Source organism: Geotrypetes seraphini, chromosome 6 (genome assembly GCF_902459505.1).
Source record: "Geotrypetes seraphini chromosome 6, aGeoSer1.1, whole genome shotgun sequence".
NCBI classification, from domain to species: Eukaryota; Metazoa; Chordata; class Amphibia; order Gymnophiona; family Dermophiidae; genus Geotrypetes; species Geotrypetes seraphini.
The window spans coordinates 148,144,760-148,164,398 of record NC_047089.1 but is presented as its reverse complement, the minus strand read 5'-3'; the positions used below and the strand labels follow the sequence as shown (position 1 = coordinate 148,164,398).

Sequence of the window (19,639 nt, the reverse complement as noted above, 5' to 3'; positions counted from 1 at the left end):
GTTCCCACCTCCAGGTCATTAATAAATATATTGAACAGGAGCGGTCCCAGCACCGACCCCTGCGGAACTCCGCTCGTAACCCATTGCCAGTCTGAGTAATGGCCCTTTACTCCAACCCTCTGTTTCCTGCCTGCCAGCCAGTTTTTGATCCATCGGTGGACCTCCCCTTGCACTCCGTGTTTCCACAGCTTTTTAAGCAGCCTTTCATGCGGTACCTTGTCGAAAGCTTTTTGAAAGTCAAGGTAAATGATGTCGATGGATTCCCCTTTATCCACCTGGCTGTTTACCCCCTCAAAGAAGTACAATAAGTTTGTGAGGCATGACCTACCCTTGCAGAAGTTGTGCTGACTCGACTTTAGCTGTCCATTGTTTTCTATGTGTTCACAGATGCTGTCCTTAATCAGTGCTTCCATCATCTTTCCCGGGACCGAGGTCAAGCTCACCGGCCTGTAGTTCCCCGGGTCCCCCCTTGAACCCTTCTTGAAGATGGGCGTGACATTTGCAATTTTCCAGTCCTCCGGGATCTCTCCAGTCTTTAAAGATAGGTTACATATTTGGCGAAGTGGCTCTGCTATTTCGTTCTTTAGTTCCTTGAGTACCCTTGGGTGAATGCTGTCCGGACCTGGCGATTTGTCGCTCTTTAGTCTGTCTATCTGCCTGAGGACATCCTCTTGGCTTACCTCTAGTTGGACCAGCTTTTCATCCCGATCCCCATTTACGATGTCCTCCGGTTCCGGAATATTGGATGTGTCCTCCCTCGTGAAGACAGACGTGAAGAACTTATTCAACCTGTCAGCTATCTCTTTTTCCTCCTTTACCACTCCCTTTTTGTCTCCATCATCCAATGGCCCCACTTCCTCCCTTGCCGGTTGCTTCCCCTTCACATATCTGAAGAACCGTTTGAAGTTGGTTGCTTCCCCCGCCTTTCTCTCCTCATATTCTCTTTTAGCTTTCCTAACCACACGGTGACACTCCCTTTGGTGTTCTTTGTGCTCCTTTTGGTTGTCCTTTGTTTGGTCCTTTTTCCATTTTTTGAACGATGCTTTCTTGTCACTTATTGCCTTTTTCACTGCAGTTGTTATCCACGCTGGGTTTTTTGTTTGATTTTTTTTGCACCCCTTCCTGAATCTGGGGATGTACAGGTTCTGTGCCTCATGCACCGTGCTCTTGAGTAGGGACCAGGCTTTTTCAACAGACTCCATCTTCCTTGCGTTGCCGTTGAGTTTCTTTCCCACCATTTTCCTCATGCCATCATAATTTCCTTTTTTGAAGTTGAGTGCTGTCGCTGTGGTTCTTTTCACCTTTGATGATCCAATTTCCAGCTTGCACTGGATCATGTTGTGATCGCTGTTTCCTAGGGGTCCTAGCACCGCCACCTCCTTTGCAGGTCCCCCTAGCCCGTTGAGGATTAGGTCAAGAGTGGCATCTCCCCGTGTTGGTTCTGTGACCAGCTGTTCCATGAAACAGTCCCTCGTGGTTTCCAGGAATTTGGTCTCCCTCATGCAGTTTGAGTGTCCAATACTCCAGTATATCCCAGAGTAGTTGAAATCCCCCATCACCATCACACTTCCGCTTTTGCATACCTGCCTCAGCTCAGCCTCCAGGTCCTGGTCGAGTGCTTCCGCTAATTTTTCCTCTGGGTTCTGTTGGGTCTCTATCTCCTCTGTCTGTCCAGATCCTCCGCAAGGTCCTACTCCCATGGCATCTGGTGGATTCTGCCGTCCAACTGTTTATTCCCCTCTTATGTGTTGTTTGTCCTGTGCCGCCACCATACTGCAGGCCTCCTCGATGAATTTCTTGAGCTCTCTTACTTGCTCTGTGACGTGACTCTCTCTGGTGGTATCCTCCGTTGTCCAGCACGGTTCCTCCAAGGTGCGCAGTCCTTCCAGCTCCTGGACCCTGGCCTGCAGTCTCCCGACCTCCTTCCTCAGGCTATCCAGTTCCTGGCATCGACCGCATATGTACGCCTGCCTCCCGGAGGAGAGGTAGTCATACATATGACACTCGATGCAGTACACTGGGTAGCTCCGCTGGGTTCCTGCAGCCTCCATTTCTTTTTCCTTGCTCCTATGGTCCCTCGGTGTGTATGAGTGGTGCTCGGCGTGCAGCTAGTTGAAAGGGTAAAGAGAGAAGAGAATATGAGAGAGAAGAAAAGAAAAGTCTTTTTTTTTTTTTATAAAGAGGTCAGATTTTGCTGCTGGGCTGTCTGGGCTCCTTCTCAAGGCTCCTTCGCAAAGGCGCTCTCGCTAAGGCGAGCGCCTTTGCCGCGCGCCTTCGCCGTGCGCCGTTGGCTCCCTTCTTCTTAAAGGGGAGCCCGGGCCCGATGCAACCTGTGACGCGGGTAGGCGGAGCTAACTCTCGCCGCGACCCCGGTTTCACTGCCTGCTCCTGCTGCTCAGCCTACCTTCCCTTCGGCTTCTCTGCTCCTAAAAAGAAGAAAATCAAAAGCCCTGAGGTTTGCCTCATGCCCTGGCTCAGTGGTCTCCAGAATTGCACACAATATTCTAAATGAGGTCTCACCAGAGTCTACTGGTGAGACCTCAGAGTCTACTGGCCATACTTCTCCCTATCTACCCAAGCATCCTTCTAGCTTTCATCGTCACCTTTTCAATCTGCTTGGCCACCTTAATATCATCACATACTATCACACCCAAATCCCGCACCTCTTTCATGCACATAAGTTCTTCACCCCCTAAACTGTACTGTTCCCTTGGGATTTTGCAGGCCAAATGCATGACCTTGCAAGTTTCATTAGATCCTTCCTCATGTTATTCACACCAGCAGGATTGTCTACTCTACTGTATCATCCACAAAAAAGCAAATCTTACCTGACAACCCTTCAGTAATTGGTTGGCCCAGAACTTCCTCTCCGACATTAGAATTTATGCTGAAGGTTGGGCCCTGCACTTTTTCCCCACCCACCAGCCCGCCTCACCTTTTGCCTCCACCTACCATGCAGTTGCCAGCCGGGTTAAGGAATAACTCTGCGGGGAGCCGGTGCCGGGATGCGGTGGTCAGACGGAGCAGCGGTAGAATAGGGAGGGTGGCTGGCTGTGCACCCCCTTGGGGTGTGCACCCGGGGAGGACCTCCCCCTGCCCCCCCCTTGGTACGCCACTGGAGGTTGGGGGGAGGAGAAAGAGGGAACAGATGCTGGGCAGGAAGGGTGGAGGGAGAAGCTGAGAATGCTGTCAACATGTGGGAGAGGAAGGAGAGGGGGAGGGGGAGAAGAGGGTTGGAAGTGAAATGAGTGAGCAGAGAATAATGATTACAGTGGGTAAAAATATGGTAATGGGGAGTAGACAGAAAATGGAAGGGAACAGAAGAGTGGGTGAGAAAAGATGGAAATTTGATATGTAGCTGAAAAGTAAAGAGGAAAAATATAGAAACATGATGGCAGATAAAGATCAAATGGCCCATCAAGTCTGCCCATCTGCAGTATCCACTATATCTTCCTCTCCCTAAGAGATCTCACATGCCTGTTCCACGCTTTGTTGAATTCAGACACAGTCTTTGTCTCCACCACCTCTACCGGGAGACTATTCCACAGATCTAACACCCTTTCTGTAAAAAACTATTTCCTTAGATTACTCCTGAGCCTCTGAACTTCATCCTAGGCCCTCTCATTCTGGAGTTTCCTTTCAAATGAAAAAGACTCACCTCATGTACATTTATGGGACATAAATACATAAGTATTTAAACATCTGTATCATATCTCCCCTCTCCCGCTTTTTCTTCAAAGTATACATATTGGGATCTTTAAGTTTGTCCCCATATGCCTTATGACAAAGACCACTGATCATTTTAGTAGCTTTCCTCTGGACCTATTCAATCCTGTTTATATCTTTTTGAAGGTGTGGTCTCCAGAATTGCACACAATATTCTAAATGAGGTCTCACCAGAGTCTACTGGTGAGACCTTAGAGTCTACTGGCCATACTTCTCCCTATCTACCCAAGCATCCTTCTAGCTTTCATCGTCACCTTTTCAATCTGCTTGGCCACCTTAATATCATCACATACTATCACACCCAAATCCCGCACCTCTTTCATGCACAAAAGTTCTTCACCCCCTAAACTGTACTGTTCCCTTGGGTTTTTGCAGGCCAAATGCATGACCTTGCAAGTTTCATTAGATCCTTCCTCATGTTATTCACACCAGCAGGATTGCCTACTCTACTGTATCATCCACAAAAAAGCAAATCTTACCTAACAACCCTTCAGCAATAAAAATGTTACAAAACTGTTTAAAAGAACAGGCCCAAGAACCTAACCTTGAAGCACACCACTGGTAACATCCCTTTCCTAAGCGTGATCTCCATTGGCCATTACACTCTGCTGCCATCCACTCAACCAGTTCATGACCTAGTTTATCATTTTGGGGCCCATACTGAGGGCACTCAGTTTATTTATTAGATACCTGTGTGGAACACTGTTAAAGACTTTGCTAAAATTGAAATACACCACATCTAGCACACTTCCTATATCCAATTCTCTGGTCACCCAGTCAGAGAAATTGATCAGAATTGTCTGATAAGACCTGGCTCTAGTGAATACATGTTGCCTTGGGTCCTGTAATTTACTGGATTCCATCAATTTGTTTATGGTAGGAGAGTGTCAAAGTACAAAGCTCCCAGACACAAAAAAAGCACCAAAGGCCCTCTGACCAACACGGAACATGTTTCAGCATGAAAAAGCCTTCCTCAGGGGTCCATAAAACTTGAAAAGCCAATGTGAAATACCAGTAGATTTCTAAAACTGACTTAAAATAGCAATAGGGTATGAGTTCCTCTTTGCCGCTGTAGTTTCCTATTTCTTCCTTACTTCCGCTTTTGTGGAAAGGGACTACAGCTGCCACTTTCCAGTCCTCTGGGACCACTCTTGACTCTTCAGATAAATATTTAAAAGGTCATCCAGAAGAGCCGCCAGAACCTCCCTAAGTTCCTTCAGTATCCTCAGATGTACACTTTGTCAACCTTTAGTTTAGTTAGATCCTCACAAACACACATCTATCCCTATTTGTGTTTGTATTCTGGGTCCCACTCCTGGCGCTTCAGCTGTGAATATAGTATTTATTAAGCAATTCAGCCTTATCTTTATCAGCTTCTACATATTCCTTCCTTTGAATCTCACAATGCCACTTTTACATTTCTTCCTATCACTAATATATCGAAAAACTGTCTTGTCCCCCTGTTTTACCATGTCAGCTATTTTTTCTTCAATTTGCATCTTTGCTTTCCTGATTATTCAACCAGCCTCTCAACTTTTTCAGATATCTTTGTATTAATCTTTGAGATTAATACAAAACACCGCCGTTCGCCTAATTTTCGGACTAAGAAAAAATGATCACATCAGCCCCTACTATAAAAAACTGCATTGGCTTCCAATAGAAGCACGAATACTATTCAAATTTGCTTGCACCTGTTTCAGGCAAGCCTGGGGACTAGCACCTTCATACCTGCAAACTCACTTCATCCTGCACAACCCCACACGAGCAACCAGAAACAAAAACTTCTTTGCATACCCAAAGATTACAGGCTGCAGATACAAATCATTCCTGGACAGAACTTTTAAGTTCCAAGCAAGCAGACAGCAAGTTTGGCTGAAAAACTACATAAACGAACCCAATCTGTCTTACAGTGCCTTCCATAAATCGATCAAAACCGCTCTATTCGCTAAATTCGTTGACTAAAACTGTCCCCTTCCTCACTAGGACCCTCCCTCACTAGGACTCCCCTCCCCGTAAACGCCTTCTTCTTCCTCTCAAGAAGCTCCTCATCTATTCAGTATCCTCTACTCATAGAACTCCTACTCATATGTAAGCTCTAAAGTATTCAGGTATTCATTACCCATAGAACTCCAATTAGCACGTTAGTTTCCCATTAGACTATTATATTGTATTAGACACATTGCATGGAATTGTATCTAGTCTTATTGTATTGTATTGTACTTAGACTCACTGTATTGTACTGTACTGTATTGTATTGTATTGTATGTAGACTTATTGTTTTGTATTAAGACCTTTTGTAATTTGCTGAATGTCCAGCCCTCTTACAATGTAAACCGCCTAGAAGTCGCCCGACTATGGCGGTATAGAAAAATAAAGTTATTATTATTATTATTATTATTATTCTCTTCCTCTTTCTACGATCTTTTGTAGTTTATGAAAGCTAACTTTTTTCTTTACCTTCTAAACTACTACTTTTGAGAACTAAAGTGATCTTCTTTTCCTCTTTTACTTACTTTCCTTTCAGTTATGCCCAATGCTTTCCTAGTTCTTCCAGATGTCCCCATCCAGACAATTCCATGATATAATCTCCCACCTGAACAAAGTTAGCTTTTTTAAAGTCTAAAACCTTTACTTTTGAATGAGCCCTCTCTACACCTGTCTTAATATTAAACCACGTCATGTGGTGATCACTGGATACCAGATGACCACTATAACATCAGAAACACCTTCCCCATTTGTAAGCACTAAGTCCAGTATGATCCCATCCCACATGGATTCCATTACCAACTGCTGGAACAATTTTCCTTATAGAGAATCTAAGATCTCCTTACTTCTAGAAGACTCCACAATAGGGACACCTCAATCAACATCTGGCATGTTAAAATCACCTGTTAGTAATATTTTCCCTATTACAGCTATATTCCGAATTACAGAATGACACGAGGACAAATTTTCTCCCATTCCCTCAAGAACTCATTTTCCCATCCCGGCTTGCCCCATTAGTGGTACTTTTTTCTAGAATGTGCATGGAATCGACTGTGCTTCAGCATTTACTTCAGAGCTTTCAATCATCCATAGTTTTGTACCCATGATTTGAGTGGATGCCTTTTTGTGGACCAATCTATTCGTATCAACCACAAGATTTGTAAGACTCCTCAGGCAGGCCATCTGGGCCGAAACATGTACATGTCGAGTCATTGAGTTACTTTTTGGATGAATTAAAGGATCTTTTTGAAATACATCTGAGACCACCAGTCTGTATAAGACATTTCCACTCCTTTGCTTGCGAGGTAGCTATTTAAACATCTCTGCCATAACCCCCTTGCCTGCCTTTCTTCCAAAGTATGTATGTATGTATATATATATATAGTATGTATATGTATATATATATATTGAGATCTTTAAGCCTGACCCCCCCCCCCCCTATGCTTTACAATGAAGACCACTGAATATTTTAATAGCTGCCCTCTGGACTAATTCCAAATTTTTGGTCTCCAGAATTATATATAATTTTCTAAATGAAGCCTCACCAGAGTCTTTTACAGGAGCATCATCACCTCCTTTTTCCTACTGGTCAATCCTCTTCTAATGCACCCAAACATTCTTCTATGGCTTTTGTTGTAGACTTTTCGACCTTTTGGCCACATTAAGATCATCACATACAATCATACCCAAGTCCTACTTCTCTTTCATGCACAAAAGTTATTTACCCCCCCAAAAAAAATTGTACCTTCTCATGGATTTTTGTTGCCCAAATGAGAAACTCTGCACTTTTGTAGCATTAAATCTTAGTTGCCAAATTCTGGACCATTTTTTTCAAGCTTCACTATATCCTTAAGAACATAAGAATTGCCATACCGGGAAAGACTGAAGGTCTATCAAGCCCAGTATCCTGTTTCCAACAATGGCCAACCCAGGTCACAAGTACCTGGCAAGATCCTAAGGAGTAAAACAGATTTTATCTTTCCTTATGTTATCCATACTATTAGAGGTGTCTGCCCTTTTGCAAATTTGGTATCATCCTTAAAGAGGCAAATCTTACCAGAAAGAGCTTCCACAATATCTCTTATAAAAATGTTAAAATGAACCAGTCCAAGAACTGTGAGCCATATGGCATACCATTAGTAACATCCCTTTTCTCAGAATGAAGTCCATTACTACTACCCTCTGTCACCTTCCTCTCAATCAGTTCCTAACCCAGTTAGTCACTTTAGGATTCATATTGAGGGCACTCAATTTATTTGTTATCTAGGCAGAACTGTGCCAAAGAATACACCACATTTAGTGCTGTCCCTCAAACTACTAAGAAGTAGATTTAAAACAAACTGGAGAAAATGTTTCTTCACACAATGTGTAATTAAACTCTGGAATTCTTTACTGGAGAATGTGGTGAAATCAGTTAGCTTAGTGGGGTTTAAAAAAGGTTTGGATAATTTCCTAGAAGAGAAGTCCATAGGACATTATTGAATTGGCTTGGGGAAATCTTATGTTCTTATATTCTTATGATCCAATTCTTTGATCACCCTGTCAAAGAAACTAATTAGATTTCTCTGACAAGACCTGCCTTTAGTGAAACCATGTTGCTTTGCATCCTGTAATCAATTTCCAGAAACTTCATTATCTGTTTTAAAAAAGTCTCTCCATTAATTTATTTATCACAGAAGTCAGATTTACCAACCTGTAGTTCTCAGCCTCTTCCTTACTTTCTTTTTTTGTGGAAATGTGGATCACATCTGCTCTCTAGTACTCTGAAACCACTCCAACTCTAGAGAAACTTGGAAAAGGTCAGTCAGAGGAACTGCCAGAACTTTCTTAAGTTCCTTCAGTACTTTCAAATGTATACTATCTGACCCCATTGTTCTATCTACCTGTAGACCTCTGAAAATCATTCAGGTTCTATCACACTTTTATTCCTATTTGTGTTTGTCATCTGTGGTCCTGCTCCTGGCCCTTCAGCTGTGAGCACAGAACAGAAATATTTGTTAAGCAATTCCACCTTATTATCAGCTTCTGCATATTCCTCCCCTTCAGAGTCTTACAATGCTGCTTAAATGTTACTACTTAGATGGTAACCCTAAATTCACAGCATATAAAAAAATTTGAAACTGGAATAAATGTGCCTTAAGAAATAATTTAGCACATAAAGGGTCCTTTTTACATAGCTGCGGTAGCAATGCTGCAGCGGTAAATGTACCGAAGCCCATAGCAATTGAATAAGCTTTGGTGCATATACCATGGCAGCATCACTACCATGACTATGTAAAAGGGGCCCAAAGAGAGGAGATCATTCAAGTAAGATGGAACCTGAAACAAAGTCACTATCCCCTTCCTTTACAAAGCCACACAAGCATTTTTAGCGATGACCGCAGCGGTAACAGCTCGGACGCTCATAGGAATTCTAGCGTGGCATTGTAAAAGAGGGGGTATGTCTTGTGAACTCGATTCATGTATGAGAAGGGGGCGGGAGAATATCAGTGTTCATTAAACCATCACAGTGATTATGCAGGAATATATGGTAGAATTACTGCTGTCAATTAGAAGGGTATATCTTCATATAAAGCCTTATATGTGAGCCTTTAAATTTTATTATTCTGAGGGAACACAGCTGATAAATCTAGTGACAGTCAAGATCACTCACCCATTATATAACAAACCATGAATTTTACTGAAGACTAATGTAATAATAGTCTCCATGCTTTGGCCTTCTTGAAAACGAGAATGTTAAAGATGAAGTGCTAAGAACCAAAATGGAATTGTCTAGATCAGAATGATGTGCACTAAAAAAGTGTCCTCCAACTCATCTGGTACTGTGAAGATCTTTATTCCTCCAATGCCACAATAGTACTTTAAACGACACAATGATTTAATGACTCGACATATACATGTTTCGGCCAACAGGCCTGCCTCAGGAGTCTTAAGAATCACGAACGATGATGTTCAAAGAAAGCTGTCACTCACATAGATTTTGCCAAAACTCAAAAAAGAAATATCATCTAAATCTCGTATATTTCAGCTGTTGCCAACTAATGCTGAACATAACGACGCTAAAAAGATGAAGTGCTGACACTTTTACTTCATGAACAGAAAGCTGTTTGAAGACAAATCTTCTGCATCAGATTAGAGAGAAAACATAAATCAGACACTAATGGATAATTAGAAAGAACATTTGGGTCCAAGGAAGCCTTTTTGAGAACCATATGAATTATAGGGTATTTTTTTTTCCAACCAGAAGAAACCATTCCAGAAAAAGAGGCTTTGATTAATCCTAATGAGTGTTAAAGGAAACAACTCAAAAATGACAGCTTAAACCACAAGGACAGTTTAGGACCTAATAATAAAGAATAAATAGAAAATATATACAAGGGTTCTTCAAAAAGTTTCCTCACTTTTATTTTTTTTTAAAGACTTTTTATTAAATATCTCAAAAGCAAATTACTTCACTTTTCCACGTAATCACCCTGTTTTGTGATACAGTTTTCCCAGCAGCCTACTAATTTCTTAATGCCATCAGAAATGAATGATTTTGGTTGAGCGAGAAATGAGTGCAGAAACTTTTTGAAGATCCTTGTATTTAACAATCAGATCCATGCTCTTTGATTACATTTTATGACATTTTAAAGGTAAATATTAAATTAGAAAAGTTTTATTTTGGAGGCTTTGGGTACGTTTTGGTTGTGCCATTTTTTACTTTCAGTTTTCCAAATTCTGGTATATCTCTGGATAGTAGTGGGGTTACAGGTTCTTCAATATTTCTGCTCTGAGAAATAGTTCTATCTCACACTGCCAAATCTTGCTGTTTCCTTGTTTTTACAGATTGCTTGACCTATATTTGTTGCAATTCCATAATCATGAGGGGCAGAGAATTTTTCTATCCCCCAGTCGCTGCCTTCTTCAGTGAAGAGGGAGTCTCTGCTTTGGGTAACTCTCCCATCTTGATTTTGCATATTTTCCTGATCCAGATGATTTGACACCTCTCCTCTATAAGGGATTGTTTCAGTTTCCTTCCTCATTTTGCATAACTTCTGCTTCTACCTTGAGGACTGCAAGTCTGTTTGTTTAAAAATAAAAGACAGTGATTATTACAGTAGAAAAATGTAGTACAATAATAAATATGATATCAAATATTTCAAAAAGTTGTGTTTTGTCTTATGTTCACAAATAGCAGTCATGGAGGAATTCATCAAAAGGCGGTAAGCATGTTAGCATGCTCTAACTCAGTAGGTCCCAACCCTGTCCTGGAGGACCACCAGCCAGTCGGGTATTTGGAACAACCCTAATGAATATGCTTGAGAGAGATTTGCATATAATGGAGGTGACAGGCATGCAAATCTGCTCCATACATATTCATTAGGGCTATCCTGAAAACCTGACTGGCTGGTGGTCCTCTAGGACAGGGTTGGGAACCACTGCTCTAACTGCTAAAGACACTCATTATATTCCTATGGGCATATTTAGTAATTAGTGTGCGCTAATGTGTTTGCTTATGCAAATGCACTTAGCCCCCTTTGATGATTCCCTCCTTTAATAATTTTCAATGAGCCCAGTAATACCATGTGATAAAGGGCCCGATATTCAGTCCGCAGGAGGCAGCCCAGCTACCTCCCGCAGGCTGCAGTCATCCTGGATATTCAATACCGGGGCAGTATCCAGCCACCGGCATTGAATATCTGAGGCAAAGTTTGCCGCTGTGGACTTAAGCTGGCCAGCCAATAAAAATTGGCGGTGACTGGCTATGTGCGCAATATAGCTGGCAAGCTGGATATTTAGCAGAAGACAGACCGCTGTTTCCCAGGCAAACAGGACTTAGACAGCTGGAAATGGCTCCTAGCTGGTTAAGTCCCACTGCATTTTGGAGGAAAAGTGTTCATATCTGTGGGCCTCATTTACTAACCTGCATTAAAGTATGTTAACACATGTTTACTTAAAGCAGGAGGCATAGCCTAATATATAGAGCAATAGATTTGGAACCAGGGAAGCCTAGTTCAGATCCTTCTGTGATCATGGGCAAGTCACTTAACCTTCTCGCTCTTATACTAAGTTGCATTAAGCAGCTAATGTGGCTACTTCCACTTTTAGTCTATTGCCCTATATCATGGCCTTTGCATTAAAAAATGGCACTTTAGCTGTCTGCCATCAGAGTGGGCTGGTTCTAGGCATCTCAAGGACCAGAGGAGGTTCAGCCAGCTATGACAGCTAGCACAAGGGTCATTACTATGCACTAGCTGTCAGCTATGCTGTTAGTTTAGCTAGACCTAATACGTAGATGTGAATCAATTGTTTACTCCTTCCAAAAACACTCGTGGAATTAAACTCTGGACTTCTTTGCCAGAGCATCTGGTGAAAGCAGTTAAGCTTAGCAGGGTTTAAAAATGGTTTGGATAATTTTCTAAAACAAAAGTCCATAAGCCATTTGGGAAAAGTCACTGCTTATCTCTAGGATAAGCAGGATAAAATCTATTTTAATATTTTAGGATCTTGCCAGGTATTTGTGGACCTGGATTGGCCACTGTTGGAAACAGATTACTGTGCTTGATGGACCTTCAGTCTGCCCCAATATGGCAACTCTTTTGCTCTTTATGTTCACCTTGAGAGGAGGTAGTAAGTGCAGCTGTGCTATCAGTAATCTAATAGTGCAGCTGCTGTCTGTCTTAGATTGATGACTCCCATAAAAAAGAACCACCAGTAATATTGGAATAACAGCGCACCCAGTGGAGTAGTGAGGGTGAGAGGCACCTGGGGTAATGGCACCCCTACCCCACCCATCTGCTCCTGCTCCACCCCATCTCATCCCATCCTGCCACATATGTGCTTGCCTTCCCTTCCCCCATACCTCTTTAGTGTTCCCGGAGCAAGCAGCAACCCCAGCCTGCTGCCCGCACCAGCATCAGCTCTTCCTCTGATGTCACTTCCTTGGTTGGGTCCAGGAAGTGAAGTCAGAGGAAGAGCTGACACTGGCGTGAGCAGCAGGTTGGAATTGCTGTTTGCACCGGGAACTCATGGTAGTGGGGGGTGGGTAAGGAAAGTGGGGTGGAGAGTATGGGTGCCAGTACCCCCACCAAGATGGCATCCAGGGCAGACCACCCACCCACCCCTTACCTACACCATTGAGCACATCCACTCCAACATCTCCCCATGACACAATACCCCGACACATCTGATTTCTCCAATATCCCACTGATCCCCCCCACACACACACACACCTGATCACACCATCAAGGTCTCCCTTGCACCCTGATCACAATAATCAGACCCTCTTCAACACACAAACCATTCTCCTTCATCCGGAGTCCTGGATATATAGAAATATGACCCCAGGTGGGGGCAGAATACTAGTGACAGCAGAAGGGGATCTCTGATTCTCAAGACACCACCACTGACAACATCAGGTAGGTCCCGAGGGGAAAGAGTATGAGTAAGGGGCCTAGTTTTTTGAAAAGAGAGGCAGGGTTTGTATGTTGGGAGAATGAGCTAATATTGTAAGTGGGTGCAGGGAGGGACATTGATGGTGGGACTGGGAGGCATGGGTAGGAGCCCTTGGTAGGAATCTTGGCAAGGCAGGTAGTACTTTATATAGGGTTTGCCCTACATGGAGTCACTGCATGCTTATTCCCTCGCTATCTGTAACTACATGTAACTCAGTGCTGTGTACTGCAGTATATTACTGCCCTATATGGTAAATTACATTACATTACATTACGTGACTTTTATTCTGCCATTACCTTGCAGTTCAAGGCGGATTACATAAGAGGTTATCTAGACATTTCCAGAAGAGTTACAGAGTTGAACGGGTTACTTCGGGGGACTGAAGTGCTTCCTGCGGTGTTAGTTTGTTTTGATGGATTTCTTGAAAAGCAGGGTTTTTATTTCTTTTCTGAAAGTTTTGTAGTCTGGTGTCATGGTCAGTAGATTGAATAGTTGGTGGTCTAGTTTCGCTGCCTGCGTGGCCAGTAGGCCATCTTACATTTTTTGCTTTTGACTCCTCTGATTGGGGGGGGGGTGCATGAATGGTGTCCGGGTTCTCCTTTGCCTGGTTGTAGTAGTTCGGATAAGGCGGTTGTTCATATAAGCTGGGCTATCTCTATTCATGGCTTTAAATAGTAGACAGCAAAATTTGAATAGTATTCTTGCTTGTATTGGGAGCCAATGTGAGTCGAGGTATACGGCGGTGATATGGACGTATTTCTTCAGCGAATAGATCAGTTTCAGGCTATGTTTTGTACCGTTTGTAGTTTTATCATGACTGTGGGGCAGGGGAGATAGAGGATGTTGCAGTTATCTAGAAATCCTAGGACTAGGGATTGGACCATGAGCTGGAATTGTTTTCTGTCGAAGAATTTTTGGATTTGTCTTAAGTTTCGCATGACCGTGAATAATTTCTGTATTGTTTTGTTGATTTATGGTTGCATGGTACAGCATCTGTCTATCATCACTACCAGAAGTCTTAGGGTGGGTTGAATGGGGTATGTGATCGAGTTTATTACTAAGTTTGTTATGGTTGGGGTTTTGTTTTTTTCAAGAAGTATAAATTTTGTTTTGTCTGGGTTCAATTTTAGTTTGTATTCTTTCATCCATGTAGCCACTGTTTATAGTGTTCTAGGTAGTTTGTCTGGCATGAAGTGTGTTGGTTGATCAAAAGGAAGGAGGATGGTGATGTTGTCTAAAAAAGTTAAGCCTAATTTGTCTAGGCAGGTGCCAAGGGATGCAATGTAGAGGATAATGGTGACCCTGCAGGGCAGATGTAAGGATCACTTCCTTGAATTAACTGTTGAAGCTTTGCAGTTACTACACATTTCTTTCCAGCTTATGATTTATCTTTAATCTTATCTATTGTTTTGCCTTTTGTCTTTGTTTTGTTCTATTTCTATCATTTAAATTTCTCCAGAATTCTACTGTTCAACGGCTCCCCCTTCTGCTTCTATTCCTTTCTCTCCTCTCTTCTACCTTCCAAAGTATTTAGATCAATGCTGTCTTGTTAAAATGTTTATTTTATTTTTATTTTTCCTCTAACTCTACTTTTCACTTCTCTATTACCCTCCAGGTACTTTAGTTAGATTGTGAGCCTTCGGGACAGTAAGGGAATTTTTCAAGTACCTTTCTTATTTCTAATCTTAATGTATATTTTCTGTAAACCGCTTAGAACCTAACGGATGTAGCGGTATATAAGAAATAAATTACATTACATTACATTACATTCATTTTTATGTTAAACATGAGGTAACTCCAAAACTTACCTCATTTAAGTAAAAGTCCTCCATAGACTATAAGCCCTCAGGTAAGGATCTACTTACTGTACGTATCTTGCCTTAAACATGCCTTAAAAGGCATGAGTTAAAGAAAAACTGAAACTATTCCCAACAGGGCCTATTCTCTAACTAAGGATCCTATGTAATTAACCATATTAATGTTTTGCATCTATTACACGTTAACAGTAAAATTTAACCCATGGTATATGCCAAACCACTGTGGTTAATGTTGAGGGCATTTATGGAAATGCATGCCTTTTTGAATGGTGGAACATTTATGTTTCATAAATTTACTGCAGAGTGCTGATAGAATTGAAAACTGAATTTGCAGAGTTGTTAGTAATTTGTAATTTTTCCTTAAAATCCAGCATAGTACTGGAAGACTGGAAGGTGGCCAACCTGGTGCCAATTTTTTTAAAAAGGTTCCAGAAATGATCTGGAAAATTATAGACTGGTGAGTCTGATGTCAGTGTTGGGCAAGATGGTAGAGACTATTACAAAGAACACAATGACAGGAACATATATATAAGCTTGCATTAATTAGAAAAAGTCAACATGAATTTAGTCAAGGGAAATCTTGCCTCACCAATCTACTGCATTTCTTTGAAGGGGTAAATGAACATGTGGATAAAGGTGAACCGGTTGATATTGTGCATTTGGATTTTCAAAAGGCATGTGACAAAGTAACTCATCAATGACATATGAGAAAATTAAAAAGTCATGGAATAGGAATAAAGTCCTGTTATGGATTAAGAACTGGCTGAAAGATAGTAAACAGAGAAGTTTAAATGGTCAATATTCTCAATAGAGAAAAGTAAATAGTGGGGTTCCCAAGGGGTCTGTGCTAGAACTGCTATTTATCAATGATCTAGAAATGGGAATAACTTGTGAGATAATTTGCTGATGACAAGTTGTTAAATCACAAGAGGACTGTGAAAAATTGCAAAAAGACCTTGTGAGACTTGGAAACTGAGCATTAAAATGGCAGATGACGTTTAATGTGAGCAAGTGCAAAGTAATGCATGTGAAAGACAAACCCAAACTATAGCTACATGATACAGGGTTCAACATTGCCTAGGAAAAGGATCTAGGTTATTGTTGATATGTCAAAACCCTCAGCTCAATATGCTGCGCCGGCAGTGGTGGCTAAGAAAGCAAATAATTCCTAACATTCTATCAGGAAAGAAATGGAAAACACAAATGAAAATGTTATAATGCCAATGTATCACTCAAATATAGCAGTTTTGGTCGTGGAATTAGAAATATATAGCAGAATTAGAAATAGTACATAGATGGGTGACAAAAATTATAAAAGGAATGGGACAACTTCCCTATGAGGAAACACTAAAGTGGCTAGGGATCTTCAGTTTGGAGAAGAGACGGCTCAGGGGTGATATGATAGAGGTCTATAAAATACTGAGTGGAATGGAAAGGGTAGATGTAAATCACTTGTTCACTCTTTCCAAAAATACTAGGACTAGGGGGCATGCGATGAAGCTACTAAGTAGCTTAGCAGGGTTTAAAAAAAAGGTTTGGCTAATTTCCTAAAAGAGAAGTCCATAGGCCATTATTGAGATGGCTTGGGGAAATCCACTGCTTATTCCTAGGATAAGCAGCATAAAATTTGTTTTACTACTTGGGACCTGGACTGGCCACTGTTGGAAACAGGATACTGGACTTGATGAACCTTCTGTCTGTCCCAGTACGGCAATTCTTATGTTCTTATATTAAGAGTCCAGAGACAGAAAAATCTTTGGATTCTACTACCACATACCTAAGACTTTAAAAAAATGTTCAGATCTCATGGGCCTGTGCTTTTCAGCTCTTAATGTCATATAGTGTAAGATTAGAAGCTAGAAATTGTTGGCACAAGACTTTAAACTTCAGTATAGGGATGGTGTGACTGCTAAAGAAATAAAGAGACTTATGTTGACCTGCAAAATTTGTACCACTGGTTTAGTAAAGAATCTGTAGGGCCTTAGAAGTTGAAAGATCTCATTCACACAACAGCTACAAGACATTCATACAACTGTAGAGAGAAAGATAGTTAAGGAGGAGCAGGGGGCTGTTGCAGGGCATAAAAGGGGTAGGTGAAAAATAATGGAAATATGTTTTATTGCTCTTACCTATAAAAGATATTCTTCTTGGTCTTTCTGCATTGAATATGACATTCAAAGGCAATGACAGACGAGGACGGTTAGAGGTAGCCTGTGTAAGCAACAAAATATATGCACTTAATGATACTACGAGGAAGAAATAACTTTTAAAAGTGTGATCATGCTAGGCTCAAGCTTTCCAGATACATCATATGGAGATCCAATGGTGGTGCAGTGGTTAGAGCTTACAGCCCCAGCACCCTGGGGTTGTGGGTTCAAATCCTGCATTGCTTCTTGTAACCCTGGGCAAGTCACTTAATCCCCTAGTGCCCCAGGTACATTAGATAGAGCATGAGCCTGCCGGGACAGATAGGGAAAAATGCTTGAGTACCTGAATAATTTGTAATCCTCAAAGAATTGTAGGATATGTAGAATATAAATAAATAAATTATAATTAGCAGATATCTCATATCACATTAAGGGGAAGATTCTACTGCTAATCATTTCTGTAGTTCCAGTAAATATACAGTATGTAGAGCTAAAAAAATATGCCTAAGGTAAAGCATAGTAACAGAGGGGCATTTTTGACAGAACGTCTAAGTCCGACTTTGGATGTTTCATGCAAGACGTCCAAAAGTCAGGATGGGAAAACACTAGACATCCAATTTTTTTTGATGACTCGTTTGGACATATTGGCCATCAAGATGTCCAACCTCAGGATGCCTAACTTTGTTTGCCACTTTCAACCACAAAAATGTCCTAGTTCAAAATATCTAAATCTAGACCATTTGGATGTAGGAGGGCCAGCATTGTAATGGACTGGCCACACAGACATGACAACAGAGCAGTAGGGAACCTTAGAGAGCACTGCTGTGAACTTCATATAAAGGGTGTCAAATGTTCATCTCACCATATCCCCCTTAGAATTTCTGGTGAGCCCTCCAAAACTTTCCCCAAACCTACTATGCACCTTTATGGCAGTTTAGTAGAGTTTTGGTGGCCTCACACTTTCTACCATAAATAGTTTGGCTTATGGGCCTGGTTCCTTGTCTCTATGGTTCACTAGCCCATCCACCAGACTATTTAAGACACCTTTGTGCTGCTCTGCTAGGATTTCTGCTGTTTTAGAAAGAGGTATGCACTGTTTCATTCATATTTGTGGGGTGGGAGGGGGTCAGTGACCAATGGAGGAGTGGGGGGGGGTGTCATTACTTAAGCCCTAGTGGCCATCTGGTCAACTTGGATACCGTTTTGGCACTTAGATGTTTAATTATCACCGCAAGTTGTTCAAGTGCTAAGTATGCCCAAAATCCACCAGTAACACGCCTCCTCGAAATTTGGATGCAGAGTGTCAAGAAGTCTAGCAAGATGCCCATAATGTCATCTTTGAAAATCGGCACATGGCCGTTTTGGTGAGAAAAATGTCCAAGTGCCGATTTATAACATTTTTTGGACATACAATGGCACACGGGGTTTTAATGGGGACTTTTGAGCATCGGGAACTTAGCGTTTCAGAAATGCCCCAATAGTAACATAATGATCTGTGTGGTTCATCTACTCTGCCCAACAGTCACATTAATTTTTGAGGCAATGTTAAATCAACAATCCAGTAGTTATTCATTTTACTTGCTAAATTCTACTATAAGATGTTTTTCCTCTCTCTCTTGAGATAGGTAAGACCTCCACTCAGACTATATGAATGTGATAAAAATATGCGCTATTGCTCCTGATCCATATTGCCGCACATGAAACACAGGCCATAGAAATCCACCTGGCATCAGTCACACTGCTCCACTGCTGGAGTTGCTGGCCAAGCTAACTCCAGCCTATCCTGAACCGTCTTGCCACATACTGAACCCAGTCCGTAGAAGTCCATTCGGCACTGGCTTCACTGCCGGGGCTGCCATATAAGCACCACTTCTGCACAGCTCTGTGGGGTTTCTCATACATTCATGGAGGAGTCTCTAGCAAAGAACATCCAGAAGGGAGATAAATCCTTCTTCAGGTATATCAGTGATAGAAGAAAAAACTCAGGCGGAATTGTACGTCTTAGGAAACCAGACGGAGACTATGTGGAAAAGGATTCGGAAAAAGCCCAACTATTAAATGAATACTTCTGCTCAGTCTTCACCCGAGAAGCGCCAGGGCTTGGCCCTCAGCTACAGACAAGGGTTGGCTCAGTTGACCCATTTAGTAACTTTGAGTTTACGCCCAGCAGTGTCTACGGTGAGCTGTCAAGGCTCAAGGTTAGCAAGGCAATGGGGCCGGACAACCTGCACCCCAGGGTGCTTAGGGAACTGAGTGATGTCTTGGCGGAGCCACTGTCCGCGCTCTACAACCTCTCCCTTAGTACAAGCAGCGTCCCGTTGGACTGGAGGACGGCTAACGTCATTCCACTCCACAAGAAAGACTCAAAGATGGAGACAGCAAACTACAGACCAGTGAGTCTAACATCGATAGTGAGCAAACTAATGGAAACTCTAATCAAACACCAATTAGATAAGATCCTGGATGAGGAGAATCTACGGGATCCCCGACAACATGGATTTATTAAGGGGAGATCCTGCCAATCCA

At 42.0% G+C, this 19,639-nt stretch overlaps 1 protein-coding gene across 1 annotated transcript in view; it reads right to left on the bottom strand.

Annotated features, from left to right (window-relative positions):
- Positions 1 to 9,588: 9,588 nt before the first annotated feature.
- LOC117362664 (sodium/hydrogen exchanger 2-like) overlaps positions 9,589 to 19,639 on the bottom strand; it is a 76,027-nt gene continuing 65,976 nt past the window's right edge. The window contains exons 11-12 of the mRNA XM_033949422.1: positions 17,096 to 17,177; positions 9,589 to 10,774 (exon numbers count right to left, since the gene is read on the bottom strand). Coding sequence (XP_033805313.1) covers positions 10,755 to 10,774; positions 17,096 to 17,177 — 102 coding nt within the window. The 3' untranslated portion in view covers positions 9,589 to 10,754. The remainder of the gene's footprint in view (positions 10,775 to 17,095; positions 17,178 to 19,639) is intronic.